This window comes from Pyxicephalus adspersus, chromosome 4 (genome assembly GCF_032062135.1).
Source record: "Pyxicephalus adspersus chromosome 4, UCB_Pads_2.0, whole genome shotgun sequence".
Taxonomy (NCBI): Eukaryota; Metazoa; Chordata; class Amphibia; order Anura; family Pyxicephalidae; genus Pyxicephalus; species Pyxicephalus adspersus.
Window position 1 is genome coordinate 1,274,391 of NC_092861.1, and position 19,914 is coordinate 1,294,304.

At 44.4% G+C, this 19,914-nt stretch overlaps 1 protein-coding gene across 1 annotated transcript in view; it reads right to left on the minus strand.

Annotated features, from left to right (window-relative positions):
• Positions 1–1,379: 1,379 nt before the first annotated feature.
• The window catches only part of EPHX2 (epoxide hydrolase 2), a gene marked incomplete in the record, with an annotated part of 29,511 nt that continues 10,976 nt past the window's right edge, over positions 1,380–19,914 (minus strand). Inside the window, 10 exon segments of the mRNA XM_072407205.1 lie at positions 1,380–3,374; positions 8,438–8,496; positions 8,834–8,914; positions 9,263–9,332; positions 10,302–10,404; positions 12,429–12,471; positions 14,476–14,550; positions 15,156–15,267; positions 15,344–15,429; positions 19,282–19,308. Coding sequence (XP_072263306.1) covers positions 3,299–3,374; positions 8,438–8,496; positions 8,834–8,914; positions 9,263–9,332; positions 10,302–10,404; positions 12,429–12,471; positions 14,476–14,550; positions 15,156–15,267; positions 15,344–15,429; positions 19,282–19,308 — 732 coding nt within the window.

Here is a 19,914-nt window from a genome sequence, read left to right on the forward strand (position 1 = left end):
CAGCTTCTGACTTCGCTGTTAGGAGTACATTTGCTCAGTGTTTAATAATTCAGGGCCCTTATTGGAGAGGAGCCCGGGCAACTTGTCAATCATAATTTGGCTCAGATCTCCAACAGGCGATCCTTAGAACAAAAAAAAGAGGCGAGCGAGCAGAATTCAATGCTGACATTACGGCTGCGCTTTCTGGGTCAGATCCACAGAGGGGAAGGCGTGGTGCATGAAAACATACAAAGATTTCTCTTCAGCTGTTGCATTGTGTGCAAATAATTTTACCTAGCTGAAATCAATAAAAGCAGCTACAGCTCGCTGTAGTCAAAGATCTAAAGGGAAACACAAATTTCCAGGCCCATTCTATGTAGCATTGTCCCCAGAAAAATTGCAGCCCCTGCGTTGTGACCCAACTCAAGTGCTGGGTGGTGCGCCCAGCTAAAAGGGGCCGGGGAGAACACTGATCTGGGTTGTGTTTAGAAGAGCACCAACCTACCACTAACCAACACTGGTACACTGGGTGGCATTTAGGATGAATGGCACTGCCCTGCACTATTCATCATGCAGTAAAACATTCATTTTTTTCAACCCAAGAGACTGCTGATCCAGGGAACAGACTCGAGGAATCAGGAACGTTTTTATATTCCCCGGTGGAGCAAATTGTACCCGGGTTTTTTTAGCCTTCCTCTGGATCAACTATGTCCATAGGGTTTTATATCTGGTATATGTTTATTTCCCTAGTGGGTGAACTTGATGGACTTGTGTCTTTGTTTTCAACCTGACCTATGTAACTATGAATAGATCTACATATGACTTTTATATTTTGCATTCACCAAACATTCCCTGGCAGAGAATCTTCCAGCTCCATGTGTTTTCAATTGCAGTGATTCATTTCTCCACCACGTCTGATGAATGTCCCATTGAATGCTTTATAAATAGACCGATTGGATTCTATTATGTCTTACATCTGTTACATAGCTGGGCAGATTATAAAACAAAGACACCGAGTCCTTCAATCAATAGAGAACCAATAATTAAAAACCTAAATCTGCAGAATGCTAAACACGCAGCTGAAGCAGAGAGGCCAAAAAAATTGCTTGAAGCCGTGGGCCAATCTGAAAATTCATTCCTAACCCCAAAAAGTCAATCAAATAGTCACTGGATGAATAAACTGCAGGTTATTATTAACACATATAAATAGAAATTTGTACCTTGTATTGCCTTCCAAAAATTTAGTGTTTCTCCCAGGCCCTTTTAGCTGGGCACTCCACCCGTCACTTTTAAGTATCACCCCTACTCCAACCACATGCAAAAGTCACTCTTACCCGTGCAATTAGGGCACTGTGGATGTAAGTTTTATGAATTTGCTCTAAAAAATGCATTGAGAAAAATTGGGGTCATAGAAATAGATTTATAAATGCTTTGGCAGCTGAAATGGTCACACATATGAAAAATCAAATGTATTAAATTGACCCTGGCAATCTTTTTATTGCCCCAGGTGACAACGTTGCCGATACATCTGTCAGATCATTGCACCGGACCAGGATCATGACAGTGACTGTGGATCATGCTTTGGGCAGGGTGACAACGCAGGAAAGCAAAGCTTCCTCTAAGCTGACGGTGTCTTCACAAGGACCTCCATGGCAGAATCATTGGGGATTATTTACTCTTTCAGAACCTTTTATTACACCGGAGTCAGGTACAAGTACTGCAGTCCGATCGTCGGGATTTTTGGGCATTTCACTTTGATTTATGGGCCCATCTCAGGCCGTATCGATCGCACATATGGCCGATATCTTCTCTTTGTTCCAATCAGATTTATTATCATTAAGCAGTGACAGCTCCCATCGGCAGCACAAAGCTGAATAATTGAAGAACAGGGCTGGGGGGGGGCTGTGATAAAAGTTGGTTGAGGTGCAGTCAATGGGCTGCCAGAGAGCGGATTATGGTTGTGATGAATGGTGACCCCCTCCGTATGGAACAAGGCTTCTGGGAGGAAGGTTTATCAGAGGTGACGCACTAATTGCTTCTTTTTATGGTGCTACAATGTACTAAATGTGTCATCAAAAAGAGGGATGAAGGCGATTAACTCCGAACATTCAGCTATGAATATGGAAATCAGAGGCTCCAATAATGTTATCCTAAATACTGACTGCAGTCTGCGGAATGATCAAGCCAAGTGGGAACGTTGTGCCCATTATGAGGGGTGCCAACCTTCCTGTGTTCCCAGTTTCTCTTCCAATACTTCCTCCTTGGCTGGGTTGCCCCTGTTCCTTTTCTCAGTGGCATTGCTCTGTAGTCTTGAAATCTTCATCACAAATACATCATAGGCTGCGGCCCGTCGCACTAGCTAGCAGATCACGAACTAACGAGCATCGGCATAAAATGATTCACCATTCATTCATCACCTCTCAATTCTCCCTTCATAGCTACCTTTGTATTTGGACTCCTTAAAAAAAGATGGCGGCTTGGGTGACCCCAATCATTTTACTGGGTATGTAATATAAGCTGAAGTCTCGGTCTACACACATAGGGATTGGATGGAAAACTCATCTCTGGTCATCATTCACCTAACCAATGGGGACTGTGGGTGCTCCTGGAGATCACCTTCTTTGTATACAAGTGATTCAGAGGTTATTGTATATTTGCAAGGGGATTCAGGCCGAGACCTTGATGCCTGTGGCTACAATTCATGCTCCGTGTCTTTAGTTGTAGCCACCCCATTGTGTTGTAGAGAATACGAAGTGTGACAACCCCTTCCCATCCAATATACAAAATTCAAAGAATTATGGCATAGTTTCCTTTTAGGCAAGGAGCATCCGTTGTAGTCGCTCTGCGGCCTCTAAGTGTCCAGCCAGAGAAAGTGGAAAGGTTTTATTTTGGATAACCAGAGAGGGAAAAAGTGACAACTCCCCGCAGCCTATACACAGCATAACCCGCTGTATATATTCCTCATATACGATGATGTGCTCGTTGCTCTGTATTCATTCTTAATTTGATGACTGTGACTTGAGATCTCCACACTGATAGAGGTGACAGGCGTGACGGACGCACCATGTGACAGCCGCGTCTATTTTCGACTGTTTCGTTAACTCATTAGATTTATAAATTTGCCATGAACAGGCGCGTACTCATTCACAATCTTTAATTGGATTAATCGTATTATTATTCATTCCACCTCTTCTGAGGAATCTATAGCAATGTAGAATTAATTCCCAAATTAGCAGTATGACCAGCGGGCAATTACCCCGCTCCGTGTTGTCTCTGCCTCTGGAATGAAAAAATCCGCCAGGGTATAAAGAGGAGGCGCTCACAGCTTGGAGGGGACGGACGGGGCGTGAACTTCTCCCAGCCACTTGATGAGGATTTCGTTTAGGGCGGCCGGCCTGCAAAAAGAGAAACAAAAAGGATGTCAGTGGGATTCAGGATGTTTGCCCAATAATTTACTGCCATGAATTAGCTGCACTGGCCAATCAGATGTCAGAATTCTGGATGCAGAACACCTGACAAGATTCAGATGCCCTGGCCAATCAGATGTCAGAATTCTGGATCCAGAACACCTGACAAGATTCAGATGCCCTGGCCAATCAGATTTCAGCTTTGTTGGTGGATAGACAGATATTGATTATTTATATGGCTGTGCACCTGACAATGATTGGTCGTGCCACTGTTGCTAATCATTCCTTTGCTGTTGGTTACAGAACTCAATAGCTGAATCTGGAATTTACAAAGACTCCTCCCCCTTTCCCACCCATGAAGATTTCCCTTCACATTTCTACCCCCTGACATTCGTACAGCTGGCTGAAGGACTTTGGTTGCAGAATCAACAAATGTGTTTTGTGTATGAATTGTTAGGGGTATTTATTTATACATCAGAAATGGGTGAAATGATGGGTGAATGAGCCGATATTGAATAAGGTATTTGCTTTGTAGTTCTCCATGATATTGAAATGTATCATATGGGTTTGTAATAAAATGGCCTGCTTAGTTCTTCATAGAAGCCCCTGTTCCCACTGGTGCCCCCTTCCTATAGGGTGTCATACTGCTTTCACTGGCCCTGCACACCATTCTATGAAGCAGCTGTCACAATCTAGATTCAGCCGGTCAGTCCTGTGCCCCCATTTGACACGAATCGTTCCAGCACATGAGATTTATGATGAAGGTCAGCGGCCTATGCGGCTATGATGGCTCCGGAGAGGATCAGGTGTGCAAATATGATCAGATTATGTGTTAAATCAAAAGGAAGTCAGTGATAGGTCAGGAGGGAATGGCCGTGTATCAGTATGAGTGACAGGCGATATGATTTCCCATCTGAGCCTGGAAATCAGCAAACAGCGCGGGAGAAGCTGGGTGAGTTACAGGTTCACTGTAATATATTACAATTCTTTTGCTTCAAAATTAGCCACGAATGATATGAGTGGGCAAGGATATGTGCAGGGTGTTCCAAGCTTTACAGCCTGCATGCTGCAGAGAAGGATTCCTGTACTCTATGTGGAAGCAGTGATCTCTCTGCAGAGATCTGCCCTATATACACTCCAAAGCATTGGTTACAATGGTCCCTGAGAAGGAAGGGGGGTATTTTAGGCAGAGAATGAGGGCACTGATTTGAATTGGATTGATTTGGACAAGTGACGTTGTGAATACCAAAATGGCCTTTGGAGGTGTAGACGGATGGTGGCTTCTGTATTGTGTAACCACCTAAACACAGTCAGGTGGGTACTTAAAAGTGATGGGTGGTGCACCCAACTAAAAGGGTCCGGGAAGAACACTGTAGGTTGTTAAGGTGTACAAGGGGTTATATAGTTAATAGTGTCATAATCGCTGAATACTGTGAGAGACCTGGAGGTTCATACACAGAGATCGCAGCAAAACTGTCAAAGAAGCAAACACAGCTTACTCCTATAATTCCCAATAACAATTCACAGATAGTGGTTAGCCTTGCTTAGCCTATGGAGACATCAAAGCTGTGGGAGGGGCCTAGCAGTCCCCACCCACTACAGGCTGCCTGCAGAAAACAACAGGAAGGGGCGGAGACCAGACCAGTCATCCTGCACTAGCACAGAGATCAGCAGTGACCGGTCTGTATTACAGGATGTTCCTTCATGGAGTCACACTGGATGATTGCACATTACTTACAGTATAATAAGAATCAGTACAGCAAAGGATTCTGGGAGTCCGGCCCTGGAAGAGTGAACGTTACATAATGTATCGCTGGTTTCTGCATGGAGTAAATGAATGAGGGAACCTCGGCCATTATTCTGTAGCAGGGAAGGCGACTCGAACATAATCGGCTCATTACTCCTACTCTAAGACGCTCCGCAGACTCCGTTTTGTTTTATCTTCCTGACAGTGAATATTAATAACGCTGATCACACCGCATGACTTTATGTCTGACAGCCAGGAATAAATAATGATAAAATAAAAGTTTACATGTTCTGGATTTCTGAATACACCGACGATATCAAATTCCGCTGCCAAAAAAAAGGATAGGTCCCATCATCCAGCCCTAAATTGTATACAGCTTTGTCACCCAGCACAGTCTGAGCAGGAGACCGGGTTGTTCTCAGCTTGTTCTATCGAAAGTGAAGAGGCGAGGATCAGAGAGCAGCACCCCGTTGTGCATTCCTTTATATAAGTCAACATCAGTCTTTCCTGACCAGCTGTTCAACAATCCGCCATGATTGATGAACGATGTCAGGTGACCACCTTACACATCAGAATTTCCCAACCCGTTCATCTCCGACAAGAATCACCTGACAAATGTCCATAGCTTGTTCCTCTGGATTACTGTGCTTTTCTCATTCCCTAACATTCAACGGCCCCTGACGAAGTGGGAGCCTTTGAACACCAAAATGTGTCGGATTTCTATGACACAAAAAATAGAACCTGGACTTTATCAATTTTCTTCTTTCCCTTTTTCCAATCTATTAGGTACAAAAAAAGTGCAGAGGGATACTGTCCATGCATGGGAAAATCTACAATATAGCCAGCAATGACAATGTGGGAGGAGAAACAAGGTAGGCGTGGGCGTGTTTGTGGATGAGGGGGCGGAGAATTGGATCTCCAATAGCTTTGGATGTTCTTAATCAGGTGATCAGTGGTATAGAGGGGATGATTCTCCCCAGGCACCTCTACCAGCTGTGGGAGGAGAAAAAAAGTAGGCGTGTTTGTGGATGAGGGGGCGGAGCATTGGATCTCCAATAGCTTTGAATGTTCTCAATCAGGTGATCAGTGGTATAGAGGGGATGATTCTCCCCAAGCACCTCCCCCAGCTTTGGTTCATGAAAGGCAACTCTTTGCTCCAGCAGGGACAGGGAATGTAACAGAAGAAACAGAACAGAGTTTTATATCATAAAAAACCCAACACGTTTCGGTCAAATGTTTCTCCTTCATCAGGGCTTGGTATTGTTAAATGAAGAATGAACTGTTTTGGATCCCCAAAGGGTTATTAGTGTTCCCCAAGGGGGGAATACTAACCCTGCATGGGGGAATCTACAATGTAGTCACTGCCAGCAATAACAATGTGGGAGGAGAAAAAAGGTAGGAGTGTTTGTGGATGAGGGGGCGGAGCATTGGATCTCCAATAGCTTTGGATGTTCCCAATCAGGTGATCAGTGGTATAGAGGGGTTGACTCTCCCCAGGCGCCTCTCCCAGCTTTGGATCTTGAAAGGCAACTCTTTGCTCAAACAGGGACTGTTAATGAAAGGAAGAAACATAACATAAAAAATCCAGAGTTATTATAAAAACCCAACGTGTTTCGGTCAAAGGTTTCTCCTTCGCCAGGGCTTGGTATTGAAGTATGAACTGTAATTGGATCCCCAAGAGGTCATTAGTGTTTCAATGTCGGTTTAGCTTTATATATTTATAACGTGAGACTTTAAATAAAACTGAATCTGGACAGTTTATGTTCTGCTTTTCCTCCTTTATACACTCATACACTACACAGCAATAAAAAGCAGACGGAGGCCCTAAACAACCCTCTGAATGTCTATTGCTATAGAGGTGACTGAAGCTCCTGGAGCCGGCACTGAACAGCACCAATAAACACCGATCCTCACAATTTATCGGAGGTGCGATGGACTGAAAACCAATTACCTTCATCGAGAGGGCCCTGTGTACAGAGGCTGTGATCCCTTTCAGGAAAACACAATCTCCCCGCACCTAACGGGGCAATCTTGAAATGTAACCCCAGAGCAGAGGTTAAATCAAAGCCGCCAACAGAGCCGGAGTTACCAGAGGCGCTGACCCAATTTGTAATGAAAGTTTTTATCAGCTATCAAACCGGTCATCAAACCGGTCATCGGATCTTCTCTGCTACGAGACGCCGAAAATGTCAGCGGCGGGTAGCAACACTTTACAGGATTGTTACATGGAAGGATGGATGGAAGAATAGATGGATGGATGGATGTAAAAGTGAACAGATGGGTGGAAGGATGGACGGATTCTCGGGAGATCACTGGAACCGGGAAAGATGCGGGATGGAACATTCCAACATGTACAGGGAGGTTTATTCTTCCTACTGCCAGGGGAAATGCTCACAGTAATACCCATAGTATACGCTGCAGATTTCCAGATCATTCTTTATTCATAGGGAGCTGTAACAGCAAGTTTGGTGTACAAGGCATACGGATGCACTTACATTTTCAGAATGGCATTTTAGTACCGCTGTGATTGTAACAGATTTGTCTAAAATCAATGATTATTAATCCTGATTGGTTCACAGTCAGTTTTAATTTTACTTTTGGATTCAGAAGATATCACCAATGTATGAAAATGCAGAAGATGGTGGAAATGTGGAAAAAATGTTCAGTGATCGGATTCTTGTATATGACGAGGTTATAGGTCAGAAGGGGAGGAAGTAAAGGGAAAGGAAAGAATGGAAATGACTGAGAACAGAAAAAAAAAGGACCAGGCGAGGAAATGAAGGAGGAAGGAATGGGGGAAAAAAAGAGAGGAAAAGGGGAGAGAATGAAGAAGGGAGGCAAATAAAAAGAGGTAAAGCAAATAAAATGGGAAAAAGGAAATAAAAAGGAAAAAGAAAATGAAACGATTAAAAGGAAATAAAAAGAGAAAAAAGGAAATGAAAAGGAAAAAGAAAATAAAAAGAGGAAAGGGAACCTGAAAAGAGAAAAAAGGAAATAAAAAGAGGAAAAAGAAAATGAAAAGAAAAGGAATTGGAAGGACAAGCAAATAAAAAAGGGAAAAATAAATGAAAGGGAGTGTGCTGAAAAAGTAGGGGGAGGAGAAAGAAAAGAGAAAAGTAAAGGGAACAGATGGGGAATAACAGAAATGTTAAAGGAAAAAGAAATGTAAAGAAGAATGAGAAATGAAAGGATAAAGGGGGGCATGTAAAGCAAATGAAAGAGTACAGAATATTGCCAACAAAGTTATGTGTTGGGAGGAGGAGGAAAGTGACAGACATTTATATAGTTATAGTTATCTCCTTACCTCTCCATTTGTGTCCAGTGTCCGCACTCTTCTATGTGCCCTCTTGTAAGATTGGGGATCTGAAAAAAGGAAAATAAATGTCTGACAGTTCTGTCTTTTTGACATGTGTTGATCCTGCTAGTAATACACTTCCTGTTCTTGGGTGACAACCTTCACTCTCTACACTACCAATGGAGGAGCAGCGTTGTCACCAGGGGACAAGAGGTGACTACAGAACCACCCCTCATATTATACTGAATTAAGCATATGTGTGTGTCAGTACATTGGGGTGTCAGCTCCTCTGGGGTGGGGTCTGATCACAACATTTATGTGGGATTTGCAATGAAATCAAAGCTACTTGGAATATGCGACACAAAAATGGATTGATTCTTCCACTAGAGGCGCCGCTGAGCTCACCCGATTCTCCATGCCGGTGGACATGGCGGGCAGTAGGACAGGATCCCTCCCAGCTGTTACCATCAGTGCCGGCACCAGGATCTGAAACACAAATAAATAGCAGTCATTAGTGTAAGGACAAACACAAACCCTTCCCTGAACACTAACCCTAACACTATTAACTCTCTGTGTACCCCAACCCTTCATCATATCTCCGATCCAAAGCTTTCCTGTAATCCTAACCCCCACCACATGACAACTTTATCCATTGCTTGCATCCCCATCATCCTCATCCTTTGCACCAGCTGATAGGAATACAAGCAAGGCCTTAAGATGCCATCTAGAAGGGTTTAGCATTACAGGAAAGGTAATCTAGTGCTGAAACATTATGGTGCCGATACCCCAGACCCTCTCTGCTTTCTACATGCAATCACAGATATCTCCACCTACCTTCCACTTATGGGCAGTTCTAACCCAATCCCAGGTCCGGTCCATGTTTCTGTACCAGTTTAATGGTCCCCTGATAGAAGGAAGGAGAGAGACTGGAAAAGTTACGAATTTCACCAATGCTATATTTCAAATTCAGCATTTACAGGAAAATGATTTTTTGTTACTTTATTATATTTTCTTTACTTTTATGTCAAAAAAACACAATTTGAGGTGGTCCTGGGAATCTGTTAAAAGGGTTATTTATAGGAAAGGATTGTCCTGAGGATATAATTAATATGAGGATCTGTACATTGGAAGTGGGAGGAGCTATATTTCTATATTAGGAATTATATAAAGAGGAAGAGAAATTGCAAATTAATAGCTCCCTCTAGTGGCTTATCTATAAATCTCTTTATTTCATACAATAACAAAATATGGAGGAGCAAGAATACAACAATGTCAATGTGCACTAAAATGAAATGTGTGCTTTTTGAAAAGCTTGTCATATTGATAAATATGGTGCAGCTATAAATCTGCACAATACAACCCCCTTCTGGCAAGGATATGACAAGGGCTGTTCTGATTCTCCTGAGCTAATGGGAGCCTTGGTGTCAGTGCATGGAATCTGTTCAAGGCTGGAAAGGATACACTTTTTTATCAGTGAAGCTGGGGGATCCAGCAAACCTGGAATACATTTCAGATGGACCAGATCCATTCCAGGTATGCTGGATCACTCAGCTTTACTGATGAAAAGTGTATCCTCTCCAGCCTTGTAGAGCTTTAATAAATCAGATCCTGTATGTCAGGCTGTAACATTATAGAGCACCAACCTGCCAATCACTATCACTTCCTTATTAAAGTGGGCACATCACTGACCAATGGGAGGCAAAGGGTAACCGAGCCAATTTACATAACTAGGAACCCAGGTTTTTTTCCCCCAATGTATGGGTGCAGCCATGTTTTGGTCCCCTAAGTTTTAGTTTATTATCCTTGGGGCCAGATACAACATAGAGGGCTAAGCAGCACTATTTGTATTTTATATTGCAGCCATTCACATTACCTGAATCCGCTCTTTTTGAACTGTTTGATGTAATACTGCAGGTCGGCTTCACTTAAAATTTTACTGCGCGGTATTTCCTCTGGGAGACCCACAAACAGCCCTCCTGTAACAACAAATCAACGTGACATACGATCAGAACGTTCTTTAGCACAGGCAAGGAATGCAGAACCCAGGCAATGATATTCAGGAAATTATGATTATAGTAATCCTAATACAGGGCTGGACCAATGGGCAGGCAGATACAGTGGCTGCCTTAGGCATTTCAGAAGATTGTGAGCTCTTGGGGAAGGGTCCTCTCCTCCTCCTGTGTCTGTATCTGTCTGTCATTTGCAACACCTATTTAATGTACAGCGCTGCGTAATATGTTGGCGCTAAATAATGTTTATTAATAATAATAATAATAAAGTGGGGATGGAAAACAAGCAGAATTAGGAACCTATGCTGATGTAGTTCAGAGCTTCTGGGGAATGGGGGCTGCACTTGGGCCATTTTGCCATCAGTTCTGTGGACCTTGTTCTGGTATCTAAAGGGCGGACTATTATAGAGGGTTTGTTACACATAAGACAGTTCTTGTAGTATTTTCCGGCTAAAGGCCACCAACACCTTGTCGGTCACTTTGTCTATGGAGGAACATGTGACCTCAGTGTACGTTCTTTGCATGTCTCTGTAATGAAATGAATAATCATCCCCATGGGCATGAATGTGAGTTACATCATTCCAGCCAGGCCAGTCAAGATGGCAGAAGATCCCAAACCCAGAAGATTGTTAGGTGAAGAGGGCACCATAGGTGAACTTTATTTCAGGGGTTCCTCCATGTGAAATAAGAAGAAATGTTACTATAACAGAGAATCACCAACTTATTTAAGTGATGTGAATTTTGAAAAGGGAGGGGACAGTAAACATAATTCTGGGTGTCAGGGAAAAAGAAAGCTCGTATTCTAGAGCCGTCCTAAACATAAGACGTGAATTCATTAAAAAAGGTTTAACGACAGATGCCGGGGCAGCCATTCCCAACCAGGGTTCCTCCAGAGGTTCCTTGTGGCCTATTGACCTCACATTTGATGTTTGTAGCCGTTTGTAAAGGGGGTACTTACCCCTAACCAGCAACATAAGGTTAATGTTCCCATTTATTGGTTTTAATAGGGGTTCTTCTAAATGTAAAATTTTTTTCCAGGGGTTCTTGAGAGTTGAGAATAGTTGCACCATGGGGTAAGTTTGGGGAAATGTTTTTAATTGAAAATCAAACTATTTTAGGAGATTGTAATCACTGTTAGGCATCAGCTGATCTGTGATCCCCCAGTTATAAAAAATGGAAGCTAAGTAATAATACATAATTATTAATTCACTGTATTGACAAAAGTATGTGAACCCTCTATCAGGTACAGGTGTGGTGTTCTGATGTGACAAGCCTAGTGTGGAGGAACTCGAGTGTCCTGTACATAGCACCGGTTTCAACCCTACTGAACACTTTTGGGGGAAATTGGAACAGTGCGATGGTTGGGGGGAAAATCCTTATTATTGGTCGTGGAGAGGACCAACTCCATATTATTGGCTGTAAAGGGGACCAAGTTCATATTTTTGGCCGTGAAGGGGACCAACTCCATAATATTGGCCGCAAATGGGGATCAACTCCAAATTATTGGCCGTGGAGGGGACCAACTCCCTATTACTGGCGGTGGAGGTTACAAACATCCTATTATTGGCGGTGGAGGGGACCAACTCTATATAATTGCCGTTAGAGGGAGCCAGGTCCATATAATTCCCCCTAGAGGGGACCAGCTCCATATAATTGGCCTTAGAGGGGACAAACATTCATAATATTGGCTGTGGAGGGGACCAACTTCATATTATTAGCTGTCGAGGGGACTAACTTAATAATATTGGCGGTGGAGGGGACAAGCTCCATATTACTGACCCTGATTTTGGAATAGGATGTCTAACAAGCTCATGCAGGTTTGGTGCCCAGGGGTTCACAAGCTTTGGACTATACAGTGTATACAAGTACATGATATTTCATTACAATATTTAAAAGCAATTTGTTATTTAGAAGATTGGTTATTTACTGGAATTAAGGGGTCTATATGGAGCCAGAGGTGATCCACTATTAGATCGAATCCAGGAAATTACCTCTTTCTTGTACGCTGCTTGTGTTTAAACGTTGGATTTTTTCCTACAGAAACACAAAAAGATTCAAAGTCACACATACTACAATCAAATAGTCAAAGTCTAATGTCCCCACCATAGTCACAGTCTAATATTCTCACCATAGTCACAGTGTAATGTCCTCACCATAGTCACAGTCTAATGTCCTCACCATAGTCACAGTCTAATATCCTCACCATAGTCACTGTCTGATGTCCCCCTCACCAGTCACAGTCTATGACAACATACGCAACAGGCATGTCGTATTTTGCGTTCCATATTTCCACGTTCTTGATGATGAAGCACCTCTGGAAAGCAGCGTTTCTGAATGATGGAGCATAGTATGTGATCACAGCTCAGTGCATGACAAACGACTTACAACTTACGCCTGAAATGAGGCGACGTGATAAATACGGCAACGTAGAAAGTCACCTCTTGAATCGGAGCCATCCGTCATGTGTGAATTAGACCCCTGCTCTACTCCTTTATTGATGGATTGTATGATTTGCTTCTAAGCGTCTATTAACTCGTCACTGAATGAAGCGTCAAAGTGCCGCTCATAAGGAAGATGGAGTAACAGGTACAGTAGGTGTAATGCAAGTGTGGAAGATCATATGCAAAATGAACAGCGTTTTGTCAGGGAAATGATCCAGAAATTGCTCAGTCAAAATGACTGCTGACCCACTGACTGGCAAAGCTTGGCTAGGTTGTCATAGATCACCTATGCCAGATGATACGCCCCCCCAGAGGTGTGTGCAAACTTTGGGAAATGGACACAAAGGGCCCGATTTATTAAAGCTCTCCAAGACTGGAGAACTAAAAAATTTTCCCCGTTCCAACTCTCACCAAAGTTTCCCTAGCAGCTGTAGCAGAATCCAACAGCCAGGGAACATGATTTATATCCTGATTATACATAGTACACTCTGCACGCTCCCTGTGCCCTGTTCTTACCCCGGGCCGCCCTCCTCCTGCTGTAACCTCCATCTGGTACAGATTTAGAACCCCCTCAATTATTTATCTGGGTAGCATTGAGCACCTCGTCCCGGTCTGGTTTGTACTAATCTTTTACTCTCTCCTTTATTCTCATTCTGCTCTGGTGAATGTCGGAACATTCAGGAAATCGGAGCCCGGCTGTGTTGGGAGCGCAAGGTGACACAGGGGTGACGAGAGTTGGTGGAACGGTCGCTCCCCGGATCACTTTCACCTTCTGTCTATCACAACAATAAGTTAACATGCGACGTTCCCCGCAGACCTGGCTTTTGTAGCTCTTACAAAACACAACAAGCAGACCTTAATGACGATTGTCCAAGTGTTAAAAAATATATTAAGTGCTCTCTCTTGGCGCGACGGCAGCCATGACGCCCAGACGGGGTACCGTTACAGGCGTATTGAGGAAGACCAGTAAACAATTGATGAGGCTGGTGTATCGTATCCGGGCTATTTTCCGATAAGTGGTGGGTCATGTAGCGTTAAAGTGTGTAATGATAGGATCTGGGCAGCGCTGAGATTTTCACGCATCAGAAACACGGGAGGATTTATCCGATTTCAGCGTTTAATAATGCAGGAGGAAGATGGAGGAGGGTCAGGTGAGATCTGTAGATGGGGCTGTTAGGAAGGGTTTTATCACAAAAACGTGACTCTGTTTAAAGGGCCCTACCTCTCTGATCTCTAGGTACATTTGTAGAATATTGTTTCTGCAAATGATCTGCTGACTTTGTAACCTGCGAATTTTCAAGCTCAATCTGGTAATACTTTACCTTCTATGATTCCTCCTTTCATCAACAAACCAATCATATATTCATTTTCATACCCAGTGTTGTCACTGGGTCTGTGTGCTTCTCTATGAAATGCAGAGGTCATGGTTGGGAGGAGGGGCTGGCATATGTACACAGACGTGAGCCCTGCTGCACCCACGACTTGATGTCTCGCCATCCTTCATGGGACCTTTGCCTGCCTGTGGTCACCCACCGTGGACCATACACAAAGTTTTCTCCATGCAATTACAAAGCCACAGAAGCAGGGACAAACTTACCATCTCTCCTGTCCCGCGGAAGAATATTTTAAATGTTCGCTCTAGATTCTTCTCCAGCTCGGCCTCCCCAACTCCCTACAAACAAAAAAAAACAAGGTGTTATTGTGTGATGCAACAGACACACTACAACTCCCAGCATGCCCTGACGGTCTCTGTTCATCTGGAGTATACAACCTACGTCATTGTAGAAGGTGCAGGGGTCATTTTATTGTAGACCACTGGGCTGGTATAGGCCCATCATGTAACTATAAGACCTTTATCAATGGAAGAGCCACACGCAGGATCCCCATCCCCTATCCTTCCTCTTACTGTCATTAGGGATTACCGCCAGCAGGGCCAGGCCATTGAGGGGGGCACATCAAAGGCAAAACTGGTGCTATGGTGGTTTTGAACTCATGGGATTTTTGCAACAGTTTCCGGGGCAGCCATAATGAAGGGAAATGTTTCCAGACATTGGTGGAGGAGCAGCCTGAGTTGGGTTATAACTGGTTAGACTCCCTTTATTTTTTTGGTGGTTTACTTGAGTTATCTTCCCTGTGCCTTGGTGATCTGTGTCCTCCATGTTGTTCAGGTTGATCTCCTGCCTACCCCTGCAGTAATATTTGCCCCTGAGTTAGGGTTTAAATCCAACAAAACAAATGAAATGGACCTAAAGAGATGGATCCTTTCCATGGACTTACCGGCTCCTGGAAATAGATTTGGTAGTCAAAGAGGGGGTTTGCTTTGATCAGTTCACTGGCTGGGACGTCCGGATTGACCGCGAAGAATGGCGTATTCAGCGATGCCACTGCCCTGCATAGATAGGCCCACGTTGTTTTTAGGGTTACTTCATAGGATTGTGGTTACAATGTATACTACAGACACTTACCGGACTCGCTCTGGGTAGAAAAGCGCCATATTCCAGACAAGGGCACCGCCCCAGTCATGTCCAATGAATGTGGCCTGGGATATACCCTGAAAATGTAACGAATTGTACGATGTCAGCAAATGAAATGGCCCCCGAGGGCCCAATCCTATGCAACATACTGGTTATATCACCAAATTCTCCTTTGTTGCACTAATCTAACACCATAGTGAACATGCTGGTACATTTTGGCATCCGCCATCATTGTTGTGTGGTCTTTATGAAAAAATATCCCCAACAGATATTTCTCCTGTTCCATATTGTGCCACGTATATCCTGTGGATGATCTGCACTCCTCTGGGGCCACCAAGTACAGGGCCCATGCACAGGAATCAATGGGGGACGTGGCACACATGCGCAATGGGAGGAGCGGGCATGGACATTTTCCCTTCGAATGTTGTGCCACACCGGGTTGGAACCCCCATTGGAGATTACAGGGGCAGATGTAACAGAGGGGAGGAACAGGGGCAGATGTAACAGAGGGGAGGAACAGGGGCAGATGTAACAAAGGGGAGGAACAGGGGCAGATGTAACAGAGGGGAGGAACAGGGGCAGATGTAACAGAGGGGAGGAACAGGGGCAGATGTAACAAAGGGGAGGAACAGGGGCAGATGTAATGGAGGGGAGGAACAAGGGCAGATGTAACAGAGGGAAGGAATGGGGGCAGATGTAATGGAGGGGAGGAACAGGGGCAGATGTAATGAACGGGAAAAACAGGGGCAGATGTAATGAACGGGAAGAACAGGGGCAGATGTAACATAGAGGAAGAATGGGGGCAGATGTAATGAAGGGGGAGAACAGGGGGAGAACAGGGGCAGATGTAATGAAGGGGGGGAACAGGGGCAGATGTAACAAAGAGGAGGCACGAGGGCAGCTAAATGGGAGGCCGGGGATATGTCTTAGTGTCATATCAGGATCTAAACGATTAATCAAATCTGCATCCAATCAGATCGCCCCGTGTTGGTAGGTTGTACAATCGGACTGTAACATGCACGGTGAGCATTACTCAACCAATCACAGGAAGGGACACAGAACTTTAACTTTCTGTACACGGCGGGGGCTGTCCCGCTGATGTTATTGATGGCTGCATTGGGTGTCCTTGTTGCACACTGCTGCGTTTTATCCATGCGTCGCCTGTGATTGATTTGCATTGCAGCTCAGTCTTTGCAGCAGTCAGTAGATCTCGGGATTTGGGCAGGGATACTCCTCTGCTTTTGCTCTCTGTTAGATATGACTAAGGCTGGCACTATTAATAAATATAATGACTGTTCCCAGGCCGACCATGACTGGAACATGAGTTACAGAGTCCAGCGCTGACATCCTGCATTCAAACGCCTTCATCTTCCTGCTGGAGAGCGGCTCTCATAGTCTGGCCACTTCATTATCCATCTCAATATGCACTTTACTGTCCCGGTGGACGCTCTGCCGCCGCAGGAAAACAAACAGCTGTATAGTACATGAAGGGCTGACCTTTCCCGTTCCTCGACTGGACGCCTTATTACTCGCATTAAGTGTTTCAAAACAAACTTTTACACAAACTGCGGACTCTTATTGAGAGGGTAGAGCCAATCAGACGCCAGGATGACTCATGCCAACAGGCCGTGATTTCTGAATTATTATTATTATTATTCAAATGAGCAAAAACACATTTTTATATCTGGATGTATCAAACATTCCCTCATGATCCTGCCATGAAAGTCTAATTTCAGGTGCTAACAATGATATAAATGTCAACGTTCTGACCCTGTGCTGTTAATGTGCCCCTGTGTTGTCACATTAAGTAACCATTGCAAGAGACCGTAAGCCCAGGCATGGCCTACTGTTATTACCACCAGAAATGTGAACAGAATGTGGCTGCAAATAGAAGACAAAGGAAAAGCAAATGTTACAAAGTGAGGGCTTTAGAAAACTAAATGTCCCTGGGGTAGGGTTCTCATTGCATTGTAAATGTTGTAAATGTTAGTCACATGATCTCAATGCTACAGATTGATTGGTGCAAACAAAGGGGCGACCAAAAATCTGTATCAGCTAATCCTGGGTACAAGTTGGGTTGAGGACCCACAGGAGAATTCTATAGTGTTTGTTATTTCAAGGAGAGATTTGCGGTGTAGACTTGGTATGGTGACTTGGTATGAAAGCCACGGGAGTCTCCCCATAACAATCTGTTATACGGCCAGCTATGGGTCAGGTTCTTTCTCAATCGAAACCATTGACTTTTTATATGACATTAACAGGCCAGAAATGCAACAGTCATATGTGCAAACACAATTCCACCATCAGATGATATCGTCTGGCCCATAAACAGAATGCTCAAGTATTTGTGAATGGTCAGGTTCAGGAGAAAGCACCTACCCCTAATTGTCCCAGATTCAGAGGTAATCAGGTCCAGAATATGTCAGGAATGGGGACACCAAGCAATGCTGGCCGCTATACCTGTGAATGGGCTGTCATTGAGTCACCATACAAAACAGGAAGAGCCATCACACAAAGATGGCCACCATACCAGTGAAGGAGCCACCACACAAAGATGGCCACCATACCAGTGAAGGAGCCACCACACAAAGTTTGTGGCAATTGTAGCAGTGAATGGGCAGCTGCTGAGCTAAGATGATCACCGTACAAAAAATTCTAATAAACTCAATGTAACAGGCTGAGATATTGCCTAGCAATTGGGATGACGCATTTGCTACCCCAGTGGGCAACCCTGGTGCTCTAAAACCCATGAGGCTTACAGGATCCATGTTCATGGGCCGCCATAGAGGGTTGCAGATAGGCCAGGTGTTATAGGGGGACAGGTGGTGTGCAGGTAGTTTGTGAGGGAGCTGTGAGAGAGAGGCAGGTGATCTGTTTAGGAGCTGAGTGGGGAGAGACAGACAGGTCTGTGCAGGGCATACAAAAAGCTTGTGTGGAAGCTGTGCAAGGCAGGTGATCAATTGGGTAGCTGAGAGGTGGGGGGGGGCAGGTGGTGTGCAGGAAAAGCAGGTAGTTTCTGGGACAGCTGTGCAAGGGAGGCAGGTGATATGTTGGTGAGCTGAGCAAGGGAGAAGCAGATGGAGTGCAGGGTGTGCAGGTAGTTTGTGAGGGAGCTGTGAAAGAGAAGCAGTTCTTTGCAGAAAGGCAGGTGATCTATTGGGTAGTGGTGTGCAGGAAAAGCAGGTAGTTTGCAGGGGAGATTTGCAAGGGAGGCAGGTGATCGGTTGGGGGGCAGAGCAAAGGAGAAGCATGTGGTGTGCAAGGTAGGCAGGGAGCTGTGAAAGGAAAGCATCTCTTTGCAGGGAGGCAGGTGATCTATTGGGTCGCTAAGTGCGGGGGAGGTAGACGGGTCTGTGCAGGCTGGATTATGGCCTGTGGGGGTGCTGTGGAGTCCTGGGGGAGGCCATATCTCCAGTTAGTGTCCATGGAACCCAGGAGGGATAGGACTGGGCAATAAAGCAAATATATTAGGAAGTGTAGGATAAGTGAAGGGTCAGATAGAAGGGGAGGAGTGCAGAACGCCCCAGTGGTAAAGGAAAGGATCTTTAATATTACTAAGGCTTTGGCTGGTCAATGAAGCAGAAGAGAAAATTACTGACAAAAAGGGTCGAAATAAAATCATTTATAAAACAAAAGTAACATACATGATTTTAGTGCTCTATTGTAGTGAGCAGGCTTTATATTTTCTTGTCTTCCATATTGTTTGGTAAATAAAATGTTTGCTCCTACTAAAGCCAATATCTATTCCCTACGGGGCCCCGAATATGCTGGGAGGCCCTCCTGGCTCTCTGTCATCTTGTAAGGGTATCAGACAACAATAAAAGTTAGATAGAAGAGGAATAAAGTGATGAAATGATCACCAGGGCTGAGCTGTATAGAACGTGCTGAGATTTATGAACATTGTAACTGAATAGAAGAAAAACTCTTACCAGCTTTTCCAAGAAAATCACCAAGTCCTATAAAAAGGAGACAAAATATGAACCTTCTGAGGTTTTACAAAAAAAAAAAACAATTACCACCCAACACATAATTCATTAAACCAATGCTACAGCCCCGGCCTGCCACCCTCCCGTCATGTTGCTGCCCCCTAGCTGTGAGGTCACCGTGTGCTCATCAGACAGCAATGTGGGCATTTAAAGGAGGACCCTGAAGCCCAAAGATACTCGGGACCGGTCCGGTCATAGGATTTAGATTCATATTTGGATCATTTATATTATTTTTTTTAATCAATTGTAATGCTTATGGAGGGGTGAGCACTACTGTCTGGTGCGAGTGCCAAGGCTAACATCCAATCACCATTGTCACATCACCAAGGGGGGGGGAGGGGCTGATATTGCTGCTCCCCTCACCTCAAAATCAGAGGAGGATCACTAACTCGACTCTCTCCTCTACAATCTAATATGAATTCTTCAGCCATCCATCCTTTCACCTACCTTCCCAACTACATACCCCATACACAGCCTTCCCACCTACCTATCCCATACACAGCCTTCCCTACATACCTACCCCATACACAGCCTTCCCACCTACCTACCCCATACACAGCCTTCCCACCTACCTAC